The following is a 27,764-nucleotide window of genomic DNA, read 5'->3' as shown; positions in this document are numbered from 1 at the left end:
TGCCCCTCAGCTGCATCCACGCCCCTCCAACTCCCTCCCCAGCAGCGGACTGAGCCACTGCCCCTCAGCTGCATCCACGCCCCTCCAACTCCCTCCCCAGCAGCGGACTGAGCCACTGCCCCTCAGCTGCATCCACGCCCCTCCAACTCCTTCCCCAGCAGCGGACTGAGCCACTGCCCCTCAGCTGCATCCATGCCCCTCTAACTCCCTCCCCAGAAGTGGACTGAGCCACTGCCTGGTGGGCAGCTGGGGCATGGCCGGGCAGCTGGGACATGGCCTGGCAGCTGGCCCTGTGCACATGGGGTCATACACACTCTCCAGCCTTGGGGCTCAGATGGGGCTGGGTGTCCCCTTTCCTTCGGGAGCCTCAAGACCCTTCACTCTAGCAAGAGAGTCTACTAAAAGGCAGCAGCACATTCACGATGGGGCTCAGGAGGTGAAACTCCCTGGCTGGATGCTGGGACACCATAGGGCGCTTGTGAGGAGTAATGGAGGATTGCACATGCCACTTTGGGCACATAGTAGCTACTCAACTAAGTCAGTTCTCTCAGTCAACAGATCTGATTCAAACACCTATTCTGTGCCAACATCTTGCTGGGGTTTTGAAACATACACTTGCTTTCTGCATATGTCCGGTTATTTTAGATGGGTGTAAGTGTGGTTGGGTGGGAAGCTGGGGCAGTTTACTCAACCTCAGTAGGAGAGAACAGGCCCCTACTGCAGAGCTTCTTCTTCTTCTTCTTTTTTTTTTTTTTTTTGAGACCGAGTCTCTCTGTTGCCCAGGCTGGAGTGGAGTGGCACCACGTTGGCTCACTGCAACCTCCGCCTCCCAGGTTCAAGTGATTCTCCCGCCTCAGCATCCAAGTAGCTGGGATAACAGGCACCCACCACCATGCCCGGCTAAGTTTTGTATTTTCAGTAGAGATGGGGTTTCACCATGTTGGCCAGGCTGGTCTCGAACTCCTGACCTCCAGTGATCTTCCCACCTTGGCCTCCCAAAGTGCTGGGACTATAGGCTTAAGCCACCGTGCCCAGCCCAGAGCTCATTATTCTTACAAAGCCTTCCCTGCCCCATCTGCAACCAAGGTGGTCTTCTTTGCAAAATCGTCAAGGTTGGAGAACATCACCATATCGTTTGGCCTCTGAGGCAATGTGGGCCCCTGACTCTGCGTCACGGCAAGGCTCTGCACTGTCCCCCACGGTGGCAATGACCTTGACACCACAGAGGAGGCATTTGCGGAGACTGTCACACGAGAAATGAGTCTCCTGCCCCGGCAGTCCCCCCCGCTTACCTCCAGTCTCGTCCGGTCCACGTCCTTGGGCAGTTTCACGCGAATTCGGTTTGTGACAATGAGGGAGTCATACGGATAGATCTGTTGGGGGAGGAAACCACAGGGTCACCTCACGAAGCAAGTGTGTGCTGGCACCAAAAATCTGAGCAGAAGGCCACCGAGAATACATACTTGCGTCTGCACCTGACACACACATTTCATAGGGAAAGCACAACAGAAAGGACTTTTAACCTGGGCAGGTGCGGCGCGGCACGGAGGTCAGTGTGGGAGCGGCCCCGCTTACCTTGTATTCTGTAAGAGAGAGAGAGTGGAGACCACGAGATGGTTTAGAAAGTGCGAGACGTCGTCCAAGGTGAGTGCAATCCCCACCCTGGGGTACTCCCGTCTCCCCCCTGCAGTCAGCTGGGCCATGCACGGTCCCCGAGCAGCCTGCACTGGGGCCCTAATCTCAGAGCTGTAGGCGGAAGGGCTCTGAGGGCCTCCCCTAGGAAACCGGAACAGGAGGCATGGTCAGGCTGGAGGCCAGGCTGGTAGCCAGAGGGCGGCACTGTGCTTTTCAGCTGTGACGCTGTCTCTCTGGTGGTCTGGGCCACCCTGAGAAAGATGCCAGCCTCAGTTTACTTCCTGGGCAGTGGGCATATCCGGGGAAACTTTTACGGGGTGTTGTGGAGACTGACATCTTGCTACAGTCTGAGTCTCTCCCATCTCTCACTATCTTACCTTATTAACTCTATATTTTATCCTTTTCAAACTGTTCAGCTCTGCTCCCTAATGTCTTACTTCCAGACTGAAAGCGTCTTATCACAAAAATGAAACAGTATGGAATCGTAGGGCCTCCATGCACACAGAACCCACAGAAAGCAGTTATCTACAGAACCTGGTCCTCAAGTCAGTCTCAGAAGGGAGACCCCGTGTCGGGAGTCGGTCCCTGAGTTTTCCCACATGCCCCGTGTGGTTCTGGATCTGCCAGCTCCGAGGCCCCGGGGACCGAAGGCCACTTAGAGGGAGCAGGCTGTGGCGCACTGATGCTCTCCGTCCCCAGGCAACCCAGCCCAGCAGAGCAAGGCTCCCCTGCCACTCTCGGGGACAGAAGGTGACCAGGAGGTAAGCAGTGCCTTCTGCCAGGCACCTGCCACAGGACCAGGTGGCCGCTCTGGTAACACAAACCTCCTAGCAGCCCTGCTGAACCCAGAGACTCACTCTGCAAGCCAGGAGCCACCCGGCGAGCAAGACGCAGGCAGGGTTTGGCCCAGCGCCGTTCCGCTCAGACCCTGGACGCCTCGTGCCTGTGACTTTGCTTCCCCAAGTGACACAGCTGCCACACAATGCAGGACAGGGCCACCGTGGCCACGGATGGGAGAGAGGGAGCATCGCAGGTAAAGCTAGCTCGTAATGGAACTGACTCTCGGCCGGGAGAGGCAGGGAAAGCAGTAGGCCCTCCCCTGAGGTGGTCCTGCCCGGCAGATTTCTGCAGGCTGTGGACGGGGTGGTTTCAGAAGGAGACTTGTGGAATGTGTTAGCGACCCCTGCCCCAGCCAGAGACCCACAGGGTCCCCGCTCCGTGTACCTCGCATGCCCCAGCTGGCATCCGGGTCTGCTCCACAGGGGGCCAGATTGGCATTCTGGAAGAGAAAGAGAGGTTGGGCGGCAAGAGACAGGCGGCACGAGGGCGTGTGGGTGGGCGGGGAAAAGGAGATGTTGCCTCTTGGAGGCCGCGGTCCTCACACTGACTGGGGAGTAGGGTGTCCTGAGCACAGAGGTGGGGCGTAGGTGACAGAAGGACAGCGATGGTGGCTCAGGAAGAGGAGAATCTAGGATGCTGCGCCTGTGAGACTGGCCAGCTTTCTTGCTCATAGGATGCCCACCGCCTGGGCGGCTCCACAGACCCTTCCTGTGTGGATGGCTCCAACCCCGTTTGAAAGCTGCTCCCAGGTGCCTGGGTTCCCCGCTTTGCAGCTGGCATGGATCACAGCGGGGGGCTCAGCACCACTTCTTTGTGCACGCTGCGCTAGGCATGGTGCTCTGTGGTTCCCCATTGGTGATCTGTCCCCTCCACACAGTGGGCTCCTGAGCACAGCACCTAGAAAGTGCTGTCCCAGGTGCTCGGGGAGCCCCAGGGTCCGCCGGGGGCCCTCTGTTTCCTGCAAGATGGCAAAGGGGGAAGACTGGCTGCCGTCTTCTGGCACTGGGCACGATCGTGGAACTCCTAGGGTATTCTTAGAGCTACATGGACGCACGCGGCTGTGTGTGAGTCAAAGTCCATCCACCCCCAATGTTCCAAAACGAGGGGGCTCCTACCTCCCTGGAAACCGTGGTACTCACGGCAGCTGTGTGCGTGACTGTTTCAAAGGTTAAAGGAGCCCCTGTCTGTAAGGCCCCTGGCACGTGACCCGGCATGTTGTAAGCCCCCATACAAGGTGGCGGTGCCTATGACAATGACTAAGGGTGACACTCTGAGGGGTGATGGGCCCGAGAGCTCCTGCACCTGTCTCAGGTGCTCGTGGCATTCATCAGCAAACTCTGCCATTTCAGTCCACTGCAACCATTAGTGTCTGGAACTCTTTCCCTTCTGTCCACCTGGAAGCATCATCGACACATCCTGCAAACCTCTCTGGAGGGTTCCCCACCCTCTAAAGCATGCGTTGAGACCTCGCAGGGGTCTGTCAGTCCTGCCCCTGCCCACCTCCTGCACCTCGCTGGCACCTGGGGTTTGCGCTATGAACCCTGAGCCACGCTCTGTCGTGGTTGTGCCTTGGCTGCCCCCAGTGGACGGAGCCTGTTGAAGAAAATGTCTTTTTCACACTCCGTTCCCCAGCACCTGGAATGGGGTCTCAAACGGGGTCAGGGCTGTCCGCCAGCGCTGCTGAAACTGGGTAAAGGGATCACATTTCAGCGGGGAGAGTTCTGCAGCCAAAGGAGAGATGGTACGCTCAGCCCAGCGGGTCTGTTACAGGGGAAAGTGTTTTCAACGGGAGCTTTGCAGTAGGCGTTCAGTGAGGAGCCGGTTATAACCTACAGAGCATGAGAGCAGGAAGACCTCAGAGAGCACCGAGTCCGAAGCCCTTCATCAGAAACAAGAAAACAGAGGCTCCGAGGGAAGCCGGACCTTCTTCCTGACGCAGAGCTGGAGTCAGAGGGCTAGGGTCAGGCTCACGAGTTGGGTAAGCACCAGGTAGAGGACTGGAACCAGTCTCTATTTACATTTTTGGTATTTTGTTTATCATGAATTTTTTTGCATTAATTTGGATTTCTAAAAATATTGCATTAAAATCTGACTTATCTTGACTGTATTTTTTCTTTTTTTCTTTTCTTTTTTTTTTTTTTGAGAGAGAGTCTTGCTCTGTCGCCCGGGCTGGAGTGCAGAGACCGGATCTCAGCTCACTGCAAGCTCTGCCTCCCGGGTTTACACCATTCTCCTGCCTCAACCTCCCGAGTAGCTGGGACTACAGGCGCCCGTCACCTCGCCCGGCTAGTTTTTTGTATTTTTTTTTTTTTTTTTTTTTTGAGACGGAGTCTCGCTCTGTCGCCCGCGCTGGAGTGCAGTGGCCGGATCTCAGCTCACTGCAAGCTCCGCCTCCCGGGTTGAAGCCATTCTCCTGCCTCAGCCTCCCGAGTAGCTGGGACTACAGGCGCCCGCTGCCTCGCCCGGCTAGTTTTTTGTATTTTTAGTAGAGACGGGGTTTCAGCATGTTAGCCAGGATGGTCTCGATCTCCTGACCTCGTGATCCGCCCGTCTCGGCCTCCCAAAGTGCTGGGATTACAGGCTTGAGCCACCGTGCCCGGCAGTTTTTTGTATTTTTTAGTAGAGACAGGGTTTCACCGTGTTAGCCAGGATGGTCTCGATCTCCTGACCTTGTGATCCACCCATCTCGGCCTCCCAAAGTGCTGGGATTACAGGCTTGAGCCACCGCGCCTGGCTGACTGCATTTTTTCTTTAGTGCTTTGCTCCCTCACCCTAGTTCTGGGCCTGGACCCTGAGCCAGGGTCCTCTCACCACCACTTCACAAAATAACTCTTCCCTTTAGGAGTATTCACAAATAATTTCTTTTTTTCTTCGAGACAGAGCCTCGCTCTGTCACCCAGGCTGGTGTGCAATGGCGCGATCTTGGCTCAATGCAACCTCCACCTCCCGGGTTCAAGCGATTCTCCTGTCTCAGCCTCCTGAGTAGCTGGAATTACAGGCATCCGCCACCACGGCCAGATAATTTTTGTATTTTTAGTAGAGATGGGGTTTCACATGTTGGCCAAGCTGGTCTTGAACTCCTGACCTCAGGTGATCTGCCCGCCTTGGCCTCCCAAAGTGCTGGAATTACAGGCATAAGCCACTGCACCTGGCCATGCAACCATTTTAAAATTTTTAATTTTAAGAGACAGAGTTTGGCTCTGTCACCCAGACTGGAGTGCAGTGGCACGATCACAGCTCACTGCAACCTCCACTTCCTGGGCAATCCTCCCACCTTAGCCTTCTGAGCAGGTGGGACTACAGGCGCGCACCATCACACTTGGCTAATTTTTGTATTTTTTTTTGGTAGAGATGGAGTCTCCCTTTGTTGCCCTGGCTGGTATTAAGCCCCCGGTTTCAAGCTATCTGCCCACCTCAGCCTCCCAAAGCACTGGAATTACAGGTGTGAGCCATCCTACCTGGCCATACCTGGCTAATTAAAAAAAAACAAAACTGTAGAGATGGGGTCTTGCTCTGCTGCCCAGGCTGGTCTCAAACTCTTGGCCTCAAGCAATCCTCCTGCCTCAGCCTCCCAAAGCACTGGGATTACAGATGTAAGCCACCATCTCCACTCAAGAACAATGTTTTAATACATTTTCTTAGACTCAGACTAGCACCCCAGGTGCCTGTTCTGGTCAGGGAACCTCTAGCATAAAGCAAAGCAACCTGCTTTTGCCGCCTGGCATGTCTGATGTGAAAGAGAAATGCTGCCCCCTAGTGCCCGCTGCTCTGCATAATGGGCTTCCAAAACTCACAGGGCACCACTTTCACCTTGGACGGTTGGAAACTCTCCAGCAGCAAAACCAGCTTCCTTTGGTCTTCCAGCCTCTGAGATAAGGTGGAGACTCTACGGCAGAGATGAGGCATCTACCAGGTGGAGGAGGGGGAATACTTTTTAGGTCTAGAGCAGGGAAAGTGGGGTCTACTTCTGGTCTTGTAAGTGCAAAGTGGGGATGGGGTGTGCAAGGCCTTTCAGGTGCAAGGGGTCTTGAGTTACTGCCTTTATGTGTGGACCAGCAGGAGAGCTAAGTGGCCAGAGGGCACCACAAAGGCAGCACCACCAGGTATATTCCTGGCTGACTCCCCTACGCCGCTCAGTGGCAGCACCGGGGATTTTAAAAGCAACACATGATTTACCTGTCCCATTTGTTTACCACTCATTTTTTTATTTTTATTTTTTTTTTGAGACGGAGTCTCGCTCTGTCGCCCAGGCTGGAGTGCAGTGGCCGGATCTCAGCTCACTGCAAGCTCCGCCTCCCGGGTTCACGCCACTCTCCTGCCTCAGCCTCCCGAGTAGCTGGGACTACAGGCGCCCGCCACCTCGCCCGGCTAGTTTTTTGTATTTTTTTTAGTAGAGACGGGGTTTCACCTTGTTAGCCAGGATGGTCTCGATCTCCTGACCTCGTGATCCGCCCTTCTCGGCCTCCCAAAGTGCTGGGATTACGGGCTTGAACCACCGCGCCCGACCTTACTACTTATTTTTATTTTATTTTTGAGCCAGAGTCTCGCTCTGTCACCCAGGCTGGAGTGCAGTGGCGTGATCTCGGCTCACTGCAACCTCCGTCTCCTGGGTTCAAGCGATTCTCCACCTCAGCCTCCCGAGTAGCTGGGATTATAGGCACGCACCACCACGCCTAGCTAATTTTTGTATTTTTAGTAGAGACGGGGGTTTCACCATGTTGGCCAGGCTGGTCTCGAACTCCTGACCTCAGGTGATCTGCCTGCCTTGGCCTCCCAAAGTGCTGGGATTCCAGGTTTAGCCACCGCACCCAGGCTGTTTAGCACTTCTTATGTGCCTGTGGCTCTGCACACACGTTCTCTAACCTTTGCGGCAACTCCAGGAGGTGAGCTCTGTCATTTTACAGATGAGCCTGAGAGAGACGAAGCAACTTGCCTGAGATCAATGGCAAATACATGGGACTGTAAATATTTGAGCCCATGTGTTTTATTTTCCAAAAATTATACTGAAATTGCTAATTGGAATTGAGATTATGGCCATTTGCCACCGGTCACCCTTCTTTTCTTGCTAAAGCTCACATTGGAATGTGTTACTTTACTCAGCAGCTAGTGGAAGCAAGACAGAGTAGGAATTGCTTTTTAAAGTTACTTATGTGGGAACCATGCTACGGAGCTTATAAAAAATTTCACAACTATAACATTATTTGTCCTCAAAAAAAACCTCAAGAAGTAAGGATAATTTTTTAAAGACTAGAAAATAGGCCGGGCATGGTGGCTCAAGCCTGTAATCCCAGCACTTTGGGAGGCCGAGACGGGTGGATCACGAGGTCAGGAGATCGAGACCATCCTGGCTAACACGGTGAAACCCCGTCTCTACTGAAAAATACAAAAAACTAGCCGGGCGAGGTGGCGGGCGCCTGCAGTCCCAGCTACTCGGGAGGCTGAGGCAGGAGAATAGCGGGAACCCGGGAGGCAGAGCTTGCAGTGAGCTGAGATCTGGCCACTGCATTCCAGCCTGGGCGACAGAGCGAGACTCTGTCTCAAAAAAAAAAAAAAAAAAAAAAAAAGACTAGCAAATAGAGACTCAGAAAATTTAAGTAACTTGCCCAAAAACAGAGCTGTGATTTGAACCCAGGGCTGTCTGATGCTAACGCATGTGTTCTTTGCAGCATTACAGTTTGGAAATACCAAACTTTTTAAATTTGTTAATGCCTGTCTTGTAGTCACATGCATAAACATTTTAATAAATATTTTCTGAACATGTGAAAATCCGATTCAAGAGATATGTTTTTCATATACCTATTCGATTGTTTGCTATTTGTACTATTTTTCTATGTACATAATTAATTTTTTGTTCACTAGATACATTTGTCTTTTTTTTTTTTTGAGACAGAGTTTTGCTCTGTTGCCCCAGGCTAGAGTGCAGTGGAACAACCTCAGCTCACTGCAACCTCTGCTTCCTGGGTTCAAGCATTCTTTATTCTTGTGCCCAAGTAGCTGGGATATTAGGCATGTGCTACCACGCCTGGCTAATTTTTGTATTTTTAGTAGAGATGGGTTTTCACCATGTTGGCCAGGCTGGTCTCAAACTCCTGGACTTGAGTGATCTACCCACTTCGGCCTCCCAGAGTGCTGGGATTATAGGCATGAACCACTTTTCCCAGCCCCATTTGTTTTATTTATTTATTTAATTTTGAGATGGAATCTCTCTCAGTCACCCAGGCTGGAGTGCAGTGGCATGATCTCAGCTCACTGCAAGCACCGCCTCCCAGGTTCACGCCATTCTCCTGCCTCAGCCTCCCGAGTAGCTGGGACTACAGGCGCCCGCCACCAAGCTCAGCTAATTTTTTTTTGTATTTTTAGTAGAGATGGGGTTTCACTGTTAGCCAGGATGGTCTCAATCTCCTGACCTCGTGATCTGCCCATCTCAGCCTCCGATAGTGTTGGGATTACAGGCTTGAGCCACCGCGCCCGGCCTAAAAGTAGTTTTTAAGTGTGCATATTATGATAACACATCTGATTTTAAAAATCCAATCTGACAGTCTCTGTCTTTTAATAGCACAGCTCAGTCTCTTCACATTCAGCATTATACTTTTTCAGAATGGGCCTTCTTCCAGGGAGCTACCACAAGGACCTTCTGCCGCCAGTGGTCACGTTCTGATTAACAGACAGGTGGTACCTGTCAGAGTCATTACTGCCTCATCCACAGGGAGAGCAGTAGCAGGCCTCTGTTCTCTATTCATTTCATAGGTAGGTTATGAGCATCTACCATGCATCAGGCACTGTGGCAGGCTTGGCTATCAGGACATTTTAATGACCTTTAGGACATATTGTGCTTTAGGTCACTAGGCTCTTGTAACAAATCCTTCTGGAAGAACACCCAGGAAAGCCTTTGCTTCCCATGATGAACTAATTTCCCCTCTTCCATCAGACAGTGAGGACTATGTCACTGCCATGATTGCCTCTGTGCCTTGGCTACCAGGAAGCTCAGAGGTAAGCTTTGACAGCTTTTCTCATGTTATATATATATATATATATATTTGAGACAAAGTATTGCTCTGTCACCCAGGCTGGAGTGCAGTGGTATAATAGCTCATTGCAACCTCCGCCTCCCAGGTTCAAACAATTCTCCTGCCTCAGTCTCCCAAGTGGCTGGGACTATAGGTGCCCACCACCACATCTGGCTAATTTTTTAATTTTTGTAGAGATGGGGAGGCAGGCTGGTCTTGAACTCCTGACCTCAAGTGATCTGCCTGCCACGGCCTCCCAAAGTGCTGGGATTACAGGCGTGAGCAACTGTGCCCCGCCTCTCAGGTAGTATTTTTGTTTGTTTGTTTTTTGATGTAATTTTCTCCTATAGTTTCTTCCTCTCCTCCTTTGTGATTTGGTGTTCACGGGATTTTGGTCTCACTGCATCTATGCTTGAGGTCACCCAGAATCCTTTCTGGAAGTAAAGGCAAATCAGGAAACAACCTAGGAAATTACTTAGGAGCACTGTAGGCCATCAGCAACAGGGCATGGACACGCACTCCCAGGGCATCTCCAGGGGAAGGGCATGAGTCCAGGTGCTGAGCAGGGCTGCCCTGCAAAAGGCTGGTCATGTGAAAGATCAAGTATCTGGCCTTCTCACTGAGAAACAGGCATAACAGTACATAAAAGTCTTAGAAAGAGTGAAAAAATAGGAAAGAACATTAGCAGGGAAAAGAGAATCCCAAAGCAAAGTCGCTAATAATGTTCACCCATCTCCCCCAGAAGCAATGTGAAAAGCTAAGAATCTCCACGTGATGATGAATTCCGTGGGTATCAGTTCTCCTAGCACATGCAGAGAGCACACCGGCTAATGCTCTCCTTCCCACCCCTGAGTCTGCAGGAGAAACACATTCACACAAGTTTAGTTCTTAATTCTGTAAAGCTTGAGGTTCTGCTCTCAATAGTTCTAGGAGAGGGAGTGAAGACCGTCCCTGCCAGAATGTCTGGATCGGCTGTTCTCAAACAGTGTGGCATCTGGAGACCACGACCTTCTCTGCAGATGCTGAGAGGCATCAATTTGCGCCATTTTAGCACGTGAGCCTAGAGAAGAACCTTCCCAGAGGATGCACAGCCCCGGCGTCAGTGATGCAAGACTACAAATGCAGAGCGTGCTGTTCTCTCGCTTCCCTTCTATATATTGAGGAAAGTCTCCAGGACCTCACTCGAGTGGTGGAACACCTTGGCTTGGGCCGGACTGTGATCACTGCGCTCACCAGCCCCAGGGTCAGAGAACAGCTGTTCCAGTTGAGAAGGGAACATTCTAGACAGTTTTCCCACTGTCCCCAGGACCCCTAACATTGAGCTCAGGGATTTGCACATCTTGGTGTCGTACGAGTCCTGTGGACGTTGGTCCAGCCCTCTCATCTCCCCTGCTTTCCATGTGGAAGAAGAGTGGAGAATTCCTTTGGAGACAATTCAAAGAAGCATGCCTCGGCCGGGCGCGGTGGCTCAAGCCTGTAATCCCAGCACTTTGGGAGGCCGAGACGGGCGGATCACGAGGTCAGGAGATCGAGACCATCCTGGCGAACACGGTGAAACCCCGTCTCTACTAAAAAATACAAAAAACTAGCCGGGCGAGGTGGCGGGCGCCTGTAGTCCCAGCTACTCGGGAGGCTGAGGCAGGAGAATGGCTTCAACCCGGGAGGCGGAGCTTGCAGTGAGCTGAGATCCGGCCACTGCACTCCAGCCTGGGGGCAGAGCGAGACTCCGTCTCAAAAAAAAAAAAAAAAAAAAGAAGCATGCCACATGCATGACCCCCAGTGAGGCTCATTCCAGAATGGGAAGAGCAGTTCGTTGGGTGGGGGTGAGGTTGGCTAGAATCAAATCATGCAGAGGTGCCTGGGCCTGGGGGAGATCTGGGGAGGATGGGCCTGGGGGAGATCCAGGGAGGCTGGGCCTTGGACAAAAACACAGCAGCAGGTCTGACAGAGCCTGAAGGAGATGGAAAGAACAAATGCCGGCCTAAGAGGACACCCGCGGCTTCTGGAGACGGTGTCCTGTGGCCTTGTCCCTGGAGAGAGTACCTGCCTGAGGACGCCATCCAGGGGTTACACACAGCCAAGGCTGCTCCAGTGCAACAAAGACGGGGTTCGTTTTTTAGTGCCTCTGTTGAGAGGTGAATTGCCTCTGTTTATGAACAAATTTCCAGACTAGGACGAGGCTGCCTTGTGCAATGGGGAGACCCCTGGGCTGTGTGTATCTGTGTGTTGGGAGGTCTGGGACCAGCAAGCCTGCCCCACCCTAGGGGTCCTCACCAGGGACTCCTGTGAGGCTGTGGGCAGAGGAACAAACACGAGCAGCTCTTCCTAAGGCGTTAACTGTCCTGGGGAATAGGACCTGGACCCTCTGCAAGGCAATCAGCCCCCAGATTTTCTGGGCTCATATTCAGATGCCCCAAGAATCAGCAAACTCAGGGTAGGAGATGGCACCAGCCTTCAGCTGGGGGCAGCCAAAGAGCCTGACTTCGAGTTAATCCAATCTCCGTGCAGCCTCAAGCAATAGCCTTGGATGCTAAGGATTATTTGGTGTAATCATGGTAACGGTAACAGCAGTGAAGACCAGGCCATCCCAGATAAGGAGGTGGCCACTTGGCTCACACAGGCTCACCAGATGCAACAGCCCTTGCAGGTTGTCAGGCTCAGCGCCACAGGAGGAGGAGGAGGGTTAGGAGGGGCTTCTTGGAGCTGGGCCTGATCACTGTGGGTGGCCCTTGTCTCCCCTGCTCCCACACACTGAGGTCTCTCTGGGGCCGGGGGCAGGGAGGCGGGGTGGGGAGGGTGTTGCCTAGGTCTGGTCCGGTCCTGGTAGGGAAAAAGCAGTGGTGGCAGAGGCAGCCCCTGGGTGGGCATCAGGCAGAGGCAGTGGGCCGTAGGGTCCCTGGGGCCTCTCCTCCTGCTGCGTGGTCAAGAAGCTGTGGGAAGCGTGCTCAGCCTCACAGAGATCGTTAGTACCCCGTGGCCAGGGAGGGGTCAGTACCTACCCGCTGGTCCAAGCCATTCTTTCCATGTCCTGGGAGAGGGTCAGATTTGGAATAGGGGAATCCTGAAACAGACACAGCACAGCTTTGTCACGCGCGCAGACTAGGTGCAGCAGCGAGGGGGGTGCAGCCCTGGGGGGCTTCCCACCGGGGTGGACAAGGCTGGGCAAGTAACACAGGGGAGGAGCCCTGAAGACCATGCCCTGCCTCAGTGGTGACCTTCTGTTCCCAGGGCACTGACTGAGGAGGAAGTCACGGAGGGGTAATGTCCTGAGCCTGCCCATGACACCGGAAACGCCACAGAACCTCAGCCCAGCTGGCCCCTGTGTTCAGGAACAGGCTCTGGCCTGGGCACCACCTGGCACCTGGGCCAAGCCCCTCCCTTTACAGACAGGGGAGTTGGGCAGAGTCAGGAAGGGACACAGTCTCTGGAACCCTGGAGGAACAGCAGAGCTGTGTCATCCTGTGCCAGAGGTGGCAAATGGAGGCTACCACCAAGCACATGGGGCCTGGAGGCAATTTTATTTTAATAAACTTCTTGGCTGGGCATATTGGCTCACGCCTGTAATCCTAGAGCTTTGGGAGGCCAAGGAGGGAAAATCATTTGAGGCCAGGAGTTCAAGACCATCCTGGGCAACATAGCAAGACCACCCCTACACAAAGCAACGGATGGCTGCGGTGGTGCACGCCTGTGGTCCTAGCTATTTGGGAGGCTGAGGTGGGAGGATCCCTTGAGCCCAGGAGCTCGAGGCTGTAGTGAGAGCTATGCTCACACCACTGCACTCTAGCCTGGGAGACAGAGTGAGATCCTGTCTCTAAAAACAAATACATAAATAAATAAAATCCTGAGTTGCTTGCAATTGGGGGGCTTCATAGTAAAATCCAAATTTCTAGCTTCTCGTGAAATAATAGAGGGCTGGTCTGAGACAACGAACTCTGGATTCCCTGTGGGGCAAGGCTCCCTGGGGCTGCCAGGAGGGGGCAGCCTTTCCCAGCCCCCCACTGAGCTCCCTCCATCACTCGTGTCCCTGGCTGGCCCTGGGTGGGCCTGGCTGGCTCTGGATGGGCCTGGGAGCTTGCTGGAAGTTTGAGACCTCCAAAGTAACCTCTTCAACACCATGTGATGGGACAGCAGGGAGGAAGTGGACGCCTGCCTGGCTCAGAGGGGGCGTGGTTGCATTCTGGAAAGGAAGGGGCAGAGCCTGGACCTGGAGAGGCAGGGCCCTCCACACCCAGGGAAGCATCCTTAAAAGACCTGTCCTGGGTCCCTAAACTGTCTGTCTTTCCACTAGCCTGTGGGGTCTTAAAGAGCACAGCCCACACCTGCCTCATCTGCGGGTGTCACCCCAGTACTGGGCCCCAGTGGCGCAGGCCAGCCATGTACAGGGCCAGATGCCCACATTCACTCCTGGGAGCTGCCAGGCTGCCCATGAGGCCTCCAAGGGGAAGGTGGCTCACATCCTTCAGTGCTCACAAGGCTGCATGTCTTTCGCAAGAACCGTGTCTCCAGGGGCAAGGCAGGTTCTGTGCACAGAACTGCCCACCCGCCCACTCCAGGGACCTCATTGCTGAGCAAAGGATGCTTCTCCCGGGGGTTTCATCTGGGGGTTCCTCACGGACTCAATGAGGACAGAGAAGAAATTCCGTGAAGGTCATATGGGGACACAGAGAAGCCTATGGGAGGAGCCTCAGCTGGGGACTTGTTTGCAACAGGGTAGCCAGTGGAAAGTTACACATGTGGGTCAGGAAGGCCTCTTAAACATCAAGATCAAGGTCCTCAAACTTATCTTAGCAGAGGAACTCCCTCGACATGCGAGCTTTTATGTGAACGCTGATATGCAAAACAGGCAAATGAGGAGCTGGGAAGACAGATGTGGGGAGAGGGGTGGGGGCCAGACCTTTGGGGCTATTCCTCCCCCTCCCAGCCCCTCCGAGGCACCCCCAGGTAAAAGGCCTAGCCAGCTCTTCTCATGTACAGAAGGGGAGTCAGGGCCCAGAGACATGCAGGAACCTGTCTGAGGTCACCCAGCCAGGTAGCGGCAGCCCTGGGACGCCGGACGAGGCCGCCTGCCTTGCAGTCCTAGGGTTCCTCCAGGAGACACCTGCCTCCTCCTTTATGATCAGAGCCCGGCATGCTCTGGGATCCCGAGGGCCCCTCCAGCTCAGCGGGAGGTCCTTATCAGCAAATGTGCTACAGGGGTGGTTCTCAAATTGGCATCCCCAGCTAGCAGCCCCAACCTTGCCAGGGAACTTGTCAAAAATGCAAATTATTGGGCCCCACCCCAGACCTCCTGTGTCAGAATTCTGGGGCTGGGGTCCAGGGATCTGTGTTTTTATAAGGCTTCCAGACCATTCTGATGCACACTGGCCTACCGCCTCGAGAACAGAGAACACCCTCGGTGGTGTCCTGCACCCCTCTTAAGCCCGAGGGCCTCCACCTGCCTGTCCCTGGAGTCACCTGGACAGCGCGTGAGGTTCCCAGTGCCCAGGCTGCCACTGACGGGTCTTGACTTTTAACCGCTTCACACGCAGGTGGAAACCTTTCTTCCACGAAGCCTGTGTCATCCTCCCCACTTTGACTACAATTGTCTCAGGGAGGTCTTCTGTTTCCTTTGAGCACCCACATCAGATGGTTCTAGAAGTTTTGCTTCAACCATCCAATGTGATGTAAGAATATGATTCTTTCCAAGAAGAGGGCTGTCTATCATGCTTTGTCCCTGGTTTTAACTATTCCAATGTTCTTCTTTCCTTTCTGAAGTTCCAAGCCTTCTATTATCATTTCCTTTCTGTTTGGAGACGATTCCTTAGGGGTAGGTCTGCAGGATACTTCACTGAACACAGGATTCATGCGGACACTTCTGCTGTTTCAGCACGTGAAAGATGTCAGGGCACTTCCTGCTGGCCTCTGTGGTTTCTGGTGAGAAATCTCGAATTGGTGTTTCTCCTCTGTTTTTTCTCTCTGGTTGCTTTCAACATTTTTTTCTTTTTTTTTTTTTTTTTTTTTTTGAGACAGAGTCTCGTTCTGTCGCCCAGGCTGGAGTGCAGTGGCCGGATCTCAGCTCCGCCTCCCGGGTTCACGCCATTCTCCTGCCTCAGCCTCCCGAGTAGCTGGGACTACAGGCGCCCGCCATCTCGCCCGGCTAGTTTTTTGTATTTTTTAGTAGAGACGGGGTTTCACCGTGTTAGCCAGGATGGTCTCGATCTCCTGACCTCGTGATCCGCCCGTGTCGGCCTCCCAAAGTGCTGGGATTACAGGCTTGAGCCACCGCGCCCGGCCGCTTTTTTTTTTTTTTGAGACGGAGTCTCGCTGTGTCGCCCAGGCTGGAGTGCAGTGGCGCGATCTCGGCTCACTGCAAGCTCCGCCTCCCAGGTTCCCGCCATTCTCCGGCCTCAGCCTCCGAGTAGCTGGGACTACAGGCGCCCGCCACCGCGCCCGGCTAGTTTTTTGTATTTTTAGTAGAGACAGGGTTTCACCGTGTTAGCCAGGAGGGTCTCGATCTCCTGACCTCGTGATCCGCCCACCTCGGCCTCCCAAAGTGCTGGGATTACAGGCTTGAGCCACCGCGCCCGGCCAACATTTTTTTCTTTATCCTTAATTTTCAGAAATTTAATTATGATATGTCTTGGTGCAGATTTTTGGGGTTTATCCTCTTTCTTTGGGACTCACTTAGTTTCTGGAACTTGTAGGTTTATGTCTCTTTCTTTTGCCAAAATTGTTAGGTTTTCAGCCATTATTTTTAATATATATATATATATATTTTGAGACGGAGTCTTGCTCTGTCACCCAGGCTGGAGTGCAGTGTCACGATCTCAGCTCACTGCAACCTCCATCTCCCAGGTTCAGGCGATTCTCCTGCCTCAGCCTCCCAAGTAGCTGGGATTACAGTCATATGCCACCATGTCCAGCTAATTTTTGTGTTTTTAGTAGAGACAGGGTTTCACCATGTTGACCAGGATGGTCTCGATCTCTTGACCTCGTGATCCACCCACCTCGGCCTCCCAAAGTGCTGGGATTATAGGCGTGAGCCACCGCGCCCGGCCTTCTGCTGTCTTTTTTCATTCAAATCATTGATCTTCGGGCTTCTTGGTGTGATGGGTAATTTTTCTACAGTATCCTAGGCATTTTGGATATTATGTTAGGAGACTAATCTTGTTAAGTGTTAAATCCTCTATTTGAGCAGGCTGTCACCCTGTTTAGGTTTCGCGTGTACGGCCTGGTCTTTTGGAGGTTGTGGTTTCAATGACAGTTTGCTTTTCAGAATGCTTGCTGAAATTCTATTCTGGTCTGCTAGATTCACCTGGAGCTGCCGGTCCGCCCACTTGGTCCCTGCTGGTGCTGCCCGTGGGGATAAAATGCCCTTCTTGGGGTGTCCTGTGTCACTGGGTGGGGGTGGGAGATGCCTGCCATGGGTGGAGACCATGTCCCTGGGTTCACTCTCAGGACTGCGGGGTGCCTGCTGGCCACCTGCCCATCTGCTAGTGTGGCTGCGGGAGGAAAACACCTGCCTTATCACGTTCTGCCACTGCATGGGAGGCTGGGAGGCTGCAGGCCTGGGTCACCTCCTGACGCTGGGTGGGGGTGGGAGTGGGCACACAGGGCTGCTGTTCCCTGAGGTCCTGAGGCTGCCTCACCAGGCCACTTTGCTGTTCCCACCTTTAGAGTTCTCCTGTGACCAACCGTCTGCCGTATCATTTCCAGGTCTGTTTAGTTGTAGGTAGAGAGAAGAACAGGGAGAGACGAGGCGACACTGTCTCACTCCCTGGGCTGCTGTCTGGGCTCCTAAAGTTGGCCTCTCTTGGGGAGGACGAGCAATCCGCACATTTTAAAGGTCCAGTGATCCTGTGCACAGCCAGCGCTGAGAATCACTGGTTTATTTATTTAATATTTTGAGATGGAGTTTCGTTCTTGTTCCCCAGGCTGGAGTGCAATGGCATGGTCTTGGCTCACTGCAACCTCCTGGGTTCAAGCAATTCTCCTGCCTCAGCCTCCTGAGTAGCTGGGATTAGAGGCATGTGCCATCAGGCCCAGCTAATTTTGTATTTTTAGTACAGACAAGGTTTCTCCATGTCGGTCAGATGATCTCGAACTCCTGACCTCAGGTGATCTGCCTGCCTTAGCCTCCCAAAATGCTGGGATTACAGGCGTGAGCCACTGCACCCAGCCAAGAATCACTGGTTTAAAAAGTCCCTTTACGTATTCAGAGATTTCACTTGACTCTCACCAGCCTACACACTAAACATGATCCCATTTTACAGATGAGAAAGTTGACACCTATTGATACCAAGTGATCTGTTCAAGGTCAGTTACTGACTAGAGAGGCTGAGATGAGGAGGGCTCCTGGCTTCAGGAACCAGTAACCCCATCTGCTCCCAAGCCAGTGTGCCCTGGTGTGGGTTTGCAGGCATGTGGGTCTAATGCGTGTCAGATGGAAGCAGACAGCCTTCAAGAGGCAGGGTGTGTGTATTACAGAGAGAGACCCACAGGGAGAAGGCAGGTAGGGGGCCAGGCGCATGGGGGCAACTGGGTAGTCCTGATGCCAGTTACATGTGGCCCTGCAGGCACTGGATATCTACCCGCTCCATGCCCAAGCTCAGCCTAACCAGGATCCCCGCCGCCTCCCCTCTGTGAAGCCTGCCATGGCCACCTTGCCCTCAGCATCCCACCAGGCCTGCTCCTAGGGCCCTGAGCCTCTTCTCCACAGGTCTGTCCTCTTCCAGGCTGGCTCATCAGAAGTCAAAGTCACCGCTGGACATTCAAGGCCAGGCATCTTGTGGGCAGAGGACTGTGGCTCACATGGCGTCTGGGTCTGCTTTGCGGACATCTGACCTGTGAGCCACTCGCTTGGGCAGCTCCCACCCACTCCCGGGTGCACGGGCAGGAGGCTTGGAGGCTGTGGCACTGCACAGGTTCGGGTCCCCTCTCTGAGTCTTGGTGTCTCCATCTGAGGAAGGCGGGCACCCTTCATCCCTGAGCAGTGGTGAACAAGAGGCCCCTTGGCTGGTCTGAGATGTGGACTTCAGAAGCAAGTGAGACGGGCCCAAGATGACCACAGAGGGCTTGCCATGGCCTGGCTTATGGACTGGAGGTGCTGAGCCTCAACATCCTTCGGGGTCAGCCCACAGGATCCCCGTGTGCTCACGTGCAAGCTCCTCAACCCCCACATGCTCCCTGGCAGGACTGGATCATCCCTGTTCTTACAGATGAGGGAACTTCAAACTCAGAGAAGTTTCTCTTGTACCCAAGGTCACACAGCAAGGGATGGGCTGGGATTGAATCATGGGTGGACCAGCGCCCGCATGCAGTGCCCAAGGTCACACGGCAAGGGACGGCTGCGATTGAATCGTGGCTGGACCAGCGCCCTCAGGCAGCACTCTCTGAGGCCCCCTCATGTGCTCTTCTGGACAGTTCTGCGGCTTTGTATTCAGGGTGGCCACCTTCATGTCCCCCACCCCACAGAACGAATGCTGGCTCCCAGGAAGGAAGGCTGCTGCTCAGGGAGCTGTCCCCGGAGCCTTTGGGAATACGCGGCCAATCACAGGCACGGATGGCGAGGCCGCTGCCTGGGAACGGGAGGCACAGGACTCTCACACTGCTCCCAGGCACTAAGAGTCCATGGGGAGAAAAGGACACAGGTGACAGATCCATGCTCCAGGGCCCTGAGCCTGTTCTCTGCGGGTCTGTCCTCTTCCAGGCTGGCTCATCAGAGGTCAAAGTCATTGCTGGACATTCAAGGCTGGGCATCTTGTGGGGAGAGGACTGTGACTTACACAGCATCTGGGTCTGCTTTGTGGACACCTGACCGGTGAGCCCCTCGCTTGGGCAGCTCCCATCTGCTCCCAGGTGCCTGGGCAGGAGGTTTGGAGGCTGTGGTGCTGCACAGGTTCGGGTCCCCTCTCTGAGCCTTGGTGTCTCCATCTGAGGAAGGCAGACACTCCTCATCCCTGAGTGGTGGTGAAGGAGAGGCCCGTCCAGCTGGACTGGTGAGGGAGGCAGAGCTTCTGGTGTGGGGTGGGGCTCTCCAGAGCCCAGGCACCGTTGGAGGAGGACAGAGGAGGCCCTGGGGCTGTGGCTGTGAGATAACGTGAGCTCCCAAAGGGACACAGGGTGGCACCCAGGCCTGTGCTGCTACCCGCAGAACTGGGAGGCCACACCTGTCCAGTCCCTAGGCATGGGTAAGCCTGCTGGGCACGGGGAGGCATGGGGATTCCAGCTGAAAGCTAGTCTCCAGCCAACCCAACGGCAGCGGCTGCTCCCTGGGGCTCCGGAACCCAGCATGCTCTACCTGGGGCCACTGTCCCCAGGGTGGTGTATACCTCCAGCCACAGCATCTTTTCCTGGGCTGGGGTCCTCTCCCTGACCTCTGGACCTCCCTCTGCTCTCTCTGGGGGCTCAGAGAGCACTCTGCCCGCCCAGCAGGAGGCCAGGCCTTCCAGAAAGGCCATCACTGTGGCCCCAGCTGGCCACTCCTCCCTAATAGCCTCTGTACTGAGGGGCCCTCCGGCCACCAGCTGGATGCCAGGGTGGCCACGCCTGAGCCCCTAGCTCTCCCTGGGCTGTCCCTCCACGCCCTTTCCCCAGGATCGGCCCTGCTGGCCATCCCCTTCCCTGCTTCCCTGGCCCACTCCCTTTCCTGGCTTTCTCCCTCCTGGGTGCTCCTCCCCACTTCCTCCGTGGAGTCTCCTGCCCCGCGATGGCACCTTCCCACCTGCCTGCTTGTCAGCACACACCTGTGCATGCTCTCTCTCTCTTTCTCTCCTTCTCTGTCTCCTCCCAGCTTTGCTGAGATGGGAAGATGGGAGGATGCTGACAAGGAGTAGCCCGGGGGCCGGGCAGGAGATCACACCTCACGTGGGTCTCAGACCCTCTTTAGAAAGGAACACACATTCAGGACACAGCCACGTGCTCACAGTCAGAGCGGCTGCGGCTACCAGCTCCCATGGTTCCAGTCCTGTCTGGGAGGCAGGGACCCTCAGTCTCTGCCTCCAGCCTGGACCTCTCCTCTGAGCTCCATCTGCCCCCTGGCAACCCCCCTGGATGTCTCAGGTTCTCCCAGCCAACGTGAAGACACACACCTGTTCCCATCCCATCTCTGAGTAAAGGTGGCCTCTGCCGGCCTGCACCAGAGCCAACCCAGTGTCTTCTTTGATTCTATCACTCCCGCACCCAGTGGTCCCTGAGCTGCCCCCATGCGGGCCCTGCCAGTGAGATCCTTTCAGGACCCCAGATGCTTTTGTGGGTACCACAATTCCTCTTGCCCTGGCTTAGCAGCCTCCAGTCCACTGTGTGTGCAGCTGCCTTCTGATGTTTTAAACACAGAAAATGCAACATCTCCTCTCACACTCGTGTCGTGCCAACGTCTCCCTCCCTGGCACTACACTCCAGACTTTTCCTGACTGGACCTTGGCCTGTTTCCACCAGCTTCTGGCAAGTCCCACCCCTGCCACCCTTACTGTCTCGGTTTCCCAAGGCCGCCCTGCTCCTGCCTCCAGACCTGCCTGTAGGCTGTCTGTGCTGCTTAAACCCTGAGTCAGGCCAGGCCTGGGTCCTCTCAAGGGCACACAAATTGCTGTGTGACCCGATGCATGGCCCTCACTGTTCTTTTAACCCACGGCCCGGCCTCCATCCTGGGGGAGTTGGAATGCCCTCCCCCATATACCGGCCCTATTCAAGGCTACACCCGCTTCAAGCCGTGCCAGGCACCGTCTCTCTGCCCTAACTACTTATTGTATTTGAAAGCGCACCCTTCCCCCAGCCCTCTCTAGCCCTCTTAGAACAGGGCACTGATTAACTCACTTTCAGCTTGTTTCTGTCTGTCTCCCAGCCCCCAGCAGAATGTCAGCTCCACAGACAGGGAACTTTGTCTGTTTTGGCCTCTGCTCTGTCCCCAGCACCCAGGATAGCACCGGAACACACCCAGCACTCATGAAATACAGAGAGATGCCCCCTGGCTCACCACGGGCTCATCACATCCCATAAACCCAGTAAGATGAAAAGACCATAGTCGAAAACGCATTGAATGCACCTAGCCTAGCGAGCATCATGGCTTAGCCCAGCCAGCCTTAAACATGCTCAGAAACCTGCATTAGCCTTCAGCCAAGTCATCTAGTGCACATACAGCCTGGCGCATCATAGAGGGCTGGCAGTCTCGTGTCATCGCTTAATGCTGCACTGAGAGTGAGAAACAGAGTGGGTGTGTGGGCACTGGAGGGTGTGTGGGTACTGGAGGGTGTGTGGGCACTGGAGGGTGTGTGGGTACTGGAGGTATGTTTTCTACCCAATGTACATTGCTTTCATGCCAGCGGAAAGTCACACAGTCCCACATCAGAAGTTGGGGACTGCCTGCATCTGTTCACTGGCAGCTCCCACCCACTGTCTATGGGCCGCTATGCTCTTCCTCCAGTTTTTTTTGAGACGGAGTCTCGCTCTGTCACCCAGGCTGGAGTGCAGTGGCCGGATCTCAGCTCACTGCAAGCTCTGCCTCCAGGGTTTACGCCATTCTCCTGCCTCAGCCTCCCGAGTAGCTGGGACTACAGGTGCCCGCCACCTCCCCTGGCTATTTTTTTGTATTTTTTAGTAGAGACGGGGTTTCACCATGTTAGCCAGGATGGTCTCAATCTCCTGACCTCGTGATCCGCCTGCCTTGGCCTCCCAAAGTGCTGGGATTACAAGCTTGAGCCACCACGCCTGGCCCATTTTTTTTTTTTGTTTTTTCTTCAGATGGAGTCTCACTCTGTTTCCCAGGCTGGAGTGCAATGGCACAATCTTGGCTCACTGCAACCTCTGCCTCCTGGGGTCAAGCTGTTCTCCTGCCTCAGACTCCCAAGTAGCTGGGATTACAGGCATCCTCATGATCCGCCCGCCTCGGCCTCCCAAAGTCCTAGGATTACAGGCATGAGCCACCGTGCCTGACCCTCTTGTTCCAGTTCTGATGTCTGTGAATTCCACCCCTAGGGGGTCTCACGTCTCTAAGCCTGAGCCAGGTGCCCCTGCCCTTCCCACCAGACACCCTCGCGAGATTGACAGTAGCACATCAGGGAGCCTCTTCCTTCGACCACGGACTAAGGGACGTGAGAAGAACTCTTCTGCCCCACCTTGTAGCTCCAGAGGAGTAAAAGGGGAAAGGAGGAAGGCCACCGCTGCCCCGGCCCCCACCCACCGCCTTCCCTTCTGCTCCCAGGAACAGAAAAGCTGCAGCAGGGGCGCTGTCTCCTAACCCTCCCTCCCAACAGGCTCAGAGACCTGGCAGTGGGGAGACAAGCAGAGACAAGCACATCCCACCAGACACGGGACTCTGCCCGGTCCCACAGCGAGAGGACACACAGAAGGTGACAGAAAAATGCCAAGCCACAGGTAGGTTGGGGGTGAAGTGCCCCCAACTGGGGCCTTCCCTGTGCTGCCGTGGAGGTTAACTCAGAGCTTTCCTCACCCCCTCTCCAACCTGGCCAGACCACCCTTGGCTCCCATCCTCCCACCTCTCACATGTGCCTTATGTGCTGGGATTTGAGGAAAGGGTCTTATTCCCTTTGGAAGTGCTGAGTCCTTTCTAGGGGCCACTGAGTGCCTCGAGCTGCCCAGGGGGTTTGTATTATGCTGATATGCCTCTGACCTTCGAGGGTGGGATGTGGGAGACCTCAAAAGAGAGGATGGGGTCTCAAGGAGCTAGGAATGTGGGACCCCAAGCAGTAGCAGGCCTGACTGCTGGGGATGCAGAGTCCACACCACCTTGTGTTTCTCCCCCAGGGTAGCGAGCCTTGTCCTAGAAAACGTGTTACAACAGAAATTCAATAGCCTCCCTTCCTGTGTAGAAACCAGGTGCACTCATAATATAAACTACTCTGCACATAGTCCAGATAATGCACTATGTGTAATATAAATAGGAACAGAAAAGTAGTCGATAGTAAAATATAGATTTCAATATGATGCCCTCTTTGGAGGGGTGGCAGTGCCTGCTGGGAACTAATGGGATGGGGATGGCTCCCTGGTTTGTCACCGTCATAGAGTCCTCTGGCTTCCCTGCTGGGGAACGGGGACTGGGCCATGCTCACCACTGCCTCTCCACTGCCTAGCACCATGTCCAGCACATAGTAGGTGCTCAGTAAGTATCTGGTGGAGGAATGGATGAAGGTCTGAATGATGAATTCAGTCTTGGGTGAGATGTGCAGATGGTGTTGTGGGTGAGATGAGTTTGTGACTAGGCCCTTGCGAGGCCACAGAGGTGCCCAGCGGGCAGGCGGCGGCAGGATGCGCGTGCGCTCGCTCTGTCGGCGTCTCTGCCTCTCCCAGCTCCCTGCACGCTTCTCCAGGTCAGGGGCTGCTCTCGTCTTCTCTGTCCCCCTCGGCGCCCTGCTCAGCGTCTGGCACAGAGTGGGTGCTCAATAAATACCCGTTGAATGTAACGCATTTCAATTCAACAGACATTTATTGAGTGCCCACTGTGTTGGGTGTCACAATCCTACCTTCCTTGGGCGCGCTACAGATGGACGTCCCGGGGTGCAGGTGGCGTGCCTTGCTGTGTGCAAACGCTTTGTCCAGTAAAAGTTGTGTGCAAATGGAACTGGTGCTCATGGACTCAGGTCTGGGGGCTACTTGGTGATAATCAAAAGAACCCCGAGAGAAAAGGGTGGCTGGCTCTCAGTCTCCGTGTGCTCCCCTTCCCGCCTGGATTCCTCAGGAGGCCGCAGACGGCAAGGCTCACCTGATCCAGGCACAGCCGGCAGCCTGGGTCCTCGCTGCCATTTCCATGCAAATCGGGAAACAAGGCAATGCCATCGGGACAGAAATGAAGGCACAATCAGAATGGTTAGACACAGCGGGTTTCCTGCTCGGAGGAAGTGGCATTAGAACACCAGGAGAAAGCGAAGGAAGGACAGCATCATAGCCACATCCTCACAAGCAGGCACGGCCAGAGGAAGGACAAGCATGTCTGTGCTGCAGCAGAATCTCCCCGGGGAATTCATGAGTGCAGTGAGGGCCACTGGAGTCCTGCAGACCCAGTACGCCAGGATGGAGGCAGCTGCAGCCTGCGTGCACCTGCACAGGCAACCTGGGAGAAGAATGTGACGGCAAGAGGCGGGGCTGACACACAGGCCCCTGCCACTGAGTGACCAGCCCATCCACACACCTGACATGGCCTCCGGGCCTCGCAGGGCCGGCCACCCACCAGGCTTGTGTGCTCCTGGGGCAACTCCAGGGCACCTACGTTCTGGCATTTTCAAACGAGGAAGCAGCGCATGAGGTGAAGGCCACCTGTGCAGGTCACACAGTGTATCAGGTGTATGGGGGTCACAGGGGGCAGCCTGTCTCTAGTCCGGCTTCTCCCACACAGCACCCCCGCTCCTCTCTTAGTCCTGAGTCCCAGGCAGGCCACAAATGTCAGTAGGAATTCTGGGGACAGTAGTTGGCCTCCCTGAAGAGTCTGTAGGGAGCTCATCCAGTCGGGGAGGCCATGAGTATGGCCCCAGCCTTGCAGAGTTCTGCCGGCCACCTGGCGAGGGAAGGACTGAACTCAGCTGAACGATGCCACCTTGAGATCCCCAAACACTGATTTCCTGGTTCGCAGGGCAAATGCCCTGATGCTGGGACACTGAGCAAGGTGGGGAGGGTGCTGGGGAAGCTGGTGGGGAGCGTGCTGGGGTGCAAGAGGAGTCCTCCTCCTCCAAATACAACGGCATCTGACACGTGAGTGCAGAGGGCAGAGGGGCCACGAGCCAGGCCAATGTTCCCTGGCCTGCAGGCAGGTGCTGCACCAGCTGGGGGCAGGGATTCCTGGGATCCGAGAGAGAGGGACCGGAGGGCTGGCATGCAGCTGCCCACGGGGGCACAGGCAGGCACACGTGGACCAGCCCCACAGCCCCCTTGCCCCGCCTGCAGATGAGACACGCAGTTCCTCCGGAAGGAGCACGCTGCTATCTGGGGTGAACCCCTCTCCCTCTGGGGGAGTTTTTTGTGGGGTGGTTTTCCCATGGCAACGTCAACCTTGTGCCTGACCTCTGGGATCCTGGTGTTTACAAAGCTGCACCCGGGGGCAGAGGCCCGAGGGGTGCACGGACATCTGCTTACAGAGATCATACACAAGCAACGACCTTCCTTTGTTTAAAGTGATTCTTTAACACATGATCGTTTCCAAGCTTCTGTGTCTTCACTCTTTCCTGTCACATTGAAACACTTTTCTACTTTTGTTGTTAAGTAAGACGGTTTACAGTTTGCAGGCATGAGGATGAGGATGAGGATGAGAAACAGTTTCCGTTTACTGAGCAGCTACTATGGCCGGCCGAACGCCACACACATACCCAGTTCTAGTCTCCTAACACCTGGCCCCTGTCACACGACCGGTCCGTGGTGAGCTCAGATTTGAACTTGGGACTGCCTCACTGCAAAGTCAGGTCTTTCTTCTGCTCTCACACCCCCATCCATCCTCTTCCAGCCCCTGCTTCCGAGCTAAACCCATGCCTTGCCCATAAAAACTGCCCCCAGCCCAGCTGAGACCCGCAGGCCATTTCTGGGAGGTGCTGAGTGAGTCTGGCCATGCTTGCTACTGGTTTTCACCTATGATTTACAGTGGCTGGAAGCAAACAGCATTATCTGGAGTTTTCTCTACATTTGAAAATCACTGCTGATTCAGTCTTCATAACACCCCTAGGGTCAGGCAGAGGCCATCACTGTTTCTCTATGAAGCCTGAGGCCGTGCCTTGTTCAGGATGAGTCACAGGGGACAGGGATGGTGCCGCCACCAACTCCAAGTCTGCACTCATCAGCCGGACCATGCCCCTGGCTGCTCTGAGGGAAACAGGCCCTGACTTCCACCCAGGAGCCCAGACACCTTTCTACCGAACAGCCCAGGAGCAGATCTGGGTTTCAGCATTCTTGCAGGCCCTGGAGATCTGTGAGGGGACATGCAGGCGTGGCCCTCGTTAGCACACGGGCTCGGGGACAGTTCTTGGGAAGCCGGCAAACTGCAAAAGCCCCACTTTCCCATCCGGTCGGCCTTAGATTTGTGGGCTTGCTATTCCGCTTTTCAACAGGCAAGGCTTAGGTGTGGGGGGATTGCTCTGAGTTATGGGACCCCATGTGCTGCGAGGCCTTTTGTGCACATCACAGCTCCTTCTTCAAAAGAACCACTCACGTGAGTGAAAGCTGTCCCCTGGCATCCTTTGGAGAAGGTCTCTGTCGGTCCCGCTGCTGTGGGACAGGGACTGGGTGTCCAGGTCTGGAGAGTTGGTCCTCGTGTCTGCGTCTCCCTTGAACATCAGCCAGCTGCTCTTCTGCTGAAGGTAAAAAACAAAGTCATGCGAATTTCAAGGTCATCTGCAACAGGGGGCACATCTCACTGGACCGTTCTTGTTGCTTCCTTACTTCTAACATCCGAGCTGACCCCGCTGTGAGAAAACTCATTATGTGAGAAACACAGCTTCCAATAAAAATCTTGCCATTTAGTGAGACCTATCCAGACGCTATCCAGGTACACGGAGCATCTGGGGGAAATGGAGCTGCCCCCTCTTACGGACACAGGCATTGAGGCTCTGGGAGGCCAGGAGCCCATGGGGCTCCGCACGGGGAGAATGAGGGATGCTGCCCAAGTCCAGCCTCGGGCTCTCCCCACACACAGCCCTGCTTTCCAGCCCTAGCACAGGTGAAGGGAGCCAGGGAGGCTGAACTCAGCCCAAGCGCCAAGCCCAGCCTGCAGCCTGCTTTTGTCACCAGCGTGCTGTTGGAACACAGAGACGCCTGTTCGTGCCTCGGCTCCAGCTGCGTTCACAGAGTTCGGTAGCTGCATCAGACATGGTGCAGCCCGCAAAGCCTAAAGTACTTACTCTCTGGCCCTTTATGAAAAACGTCTGCTGAACCTATCCTAGGATAATGGATGCCCCAAGGATGCACTTGGATTTATTTCTCTTTCACAGCACATATCTCTTCAGTCACAGAACCATAACCAAGTCACACGGGCACATACCCAGGACATTGGTAGGAGACGTGTGCATCCTAAACGTAGGAAGGAAACTGATGGAAGGCCTCCTACCTTTGGCCTCACAGGGCCCCTAAGGAAAAGAATGTAACAGAAAGATTCCAAGTCTCCGTTGGAGAAGCCCTCACAAAACCGATTTCTTTCTGAGCAAGGCTGTTCTAAGCCTTCTAAGCCAGATCTGCTCCCTGGCATTACCTTCCTGTTATCCTGGTCGAAGCTTCCATCCTCCCCATCCGATCGCCTGGCAGCTGGAAGGGAAAAATCCACTTGTAAAGGCAACACACCATTGATTATGGGTTTCTGCCTCACCGTTTCCCATGTTA

General features: G+C 54.7%; 1 protein-coding gene across 34 annotated transcripts in view; it reads right to left on the bottom strand.

The window, feature by feature from the left end:
- ABLIM2 (actin binding LIM protein family member 2) overlaps positions 1–27,764 on the bottom strand; it is a 200,200-nt gene that overhangs the window by 18,220 nt on the left and 154,216 nt on the right. For 11 of the 34 annotated variants that reach the window (XM_033213643.1, XM_033213626.1, XM_033213637.1 and 8 more), the window contains 6 exons: positions 27,637–27,689; positions 26,602–26,743; positions 12,482–12,543; positions 2,860–2,914; positions 1,576–1,583; positions 1,293–1,373 (listed from right to left, as the gene is read on the bottom strand). In XM_033213643.1, the coding sequence (XP_033069534.1) occupies positions 1,293–1,373; positions 1,576–1,583; positions 2,860–2,914; positions 12,482–12,543; positions 26,602–26,743; positions 27,637–27,689 (401 nt within the window). Of the gene's footprint in view, positions 1–1,292; positions 1,374–1,575; positions 1,584–2,859; positions 2,915–12,481; positions 12,544–25,559; positions 26,744–27,636; positions 27,690–27,764 lie in introns of those variants that run through there. The other 23 variants (XM_033213631.1, XM_033213640.1, XM_033213615.1 and 20 more) reach the window with 5 other exon arrangements.

This window comes from Trachypithecus francoisi, unplaced genomic scaffold (assembly GCF_009764315.1).
Source record: "Trachypithecus francoisi isolate TF-2019V2 unplaced genomic scaffold, Tfra_2.0 Lachesis_group1, whole genome shotgun sequence".
NCBI lineage: Eukaryota > Metazoa > Chordata > Mammalia > Primates > Cercopithecidae > Trachypithecus > Trachypithecus francoisi.
This window is presented reverse-complemented; position numbering and strand designations above follow the sequence as displayed.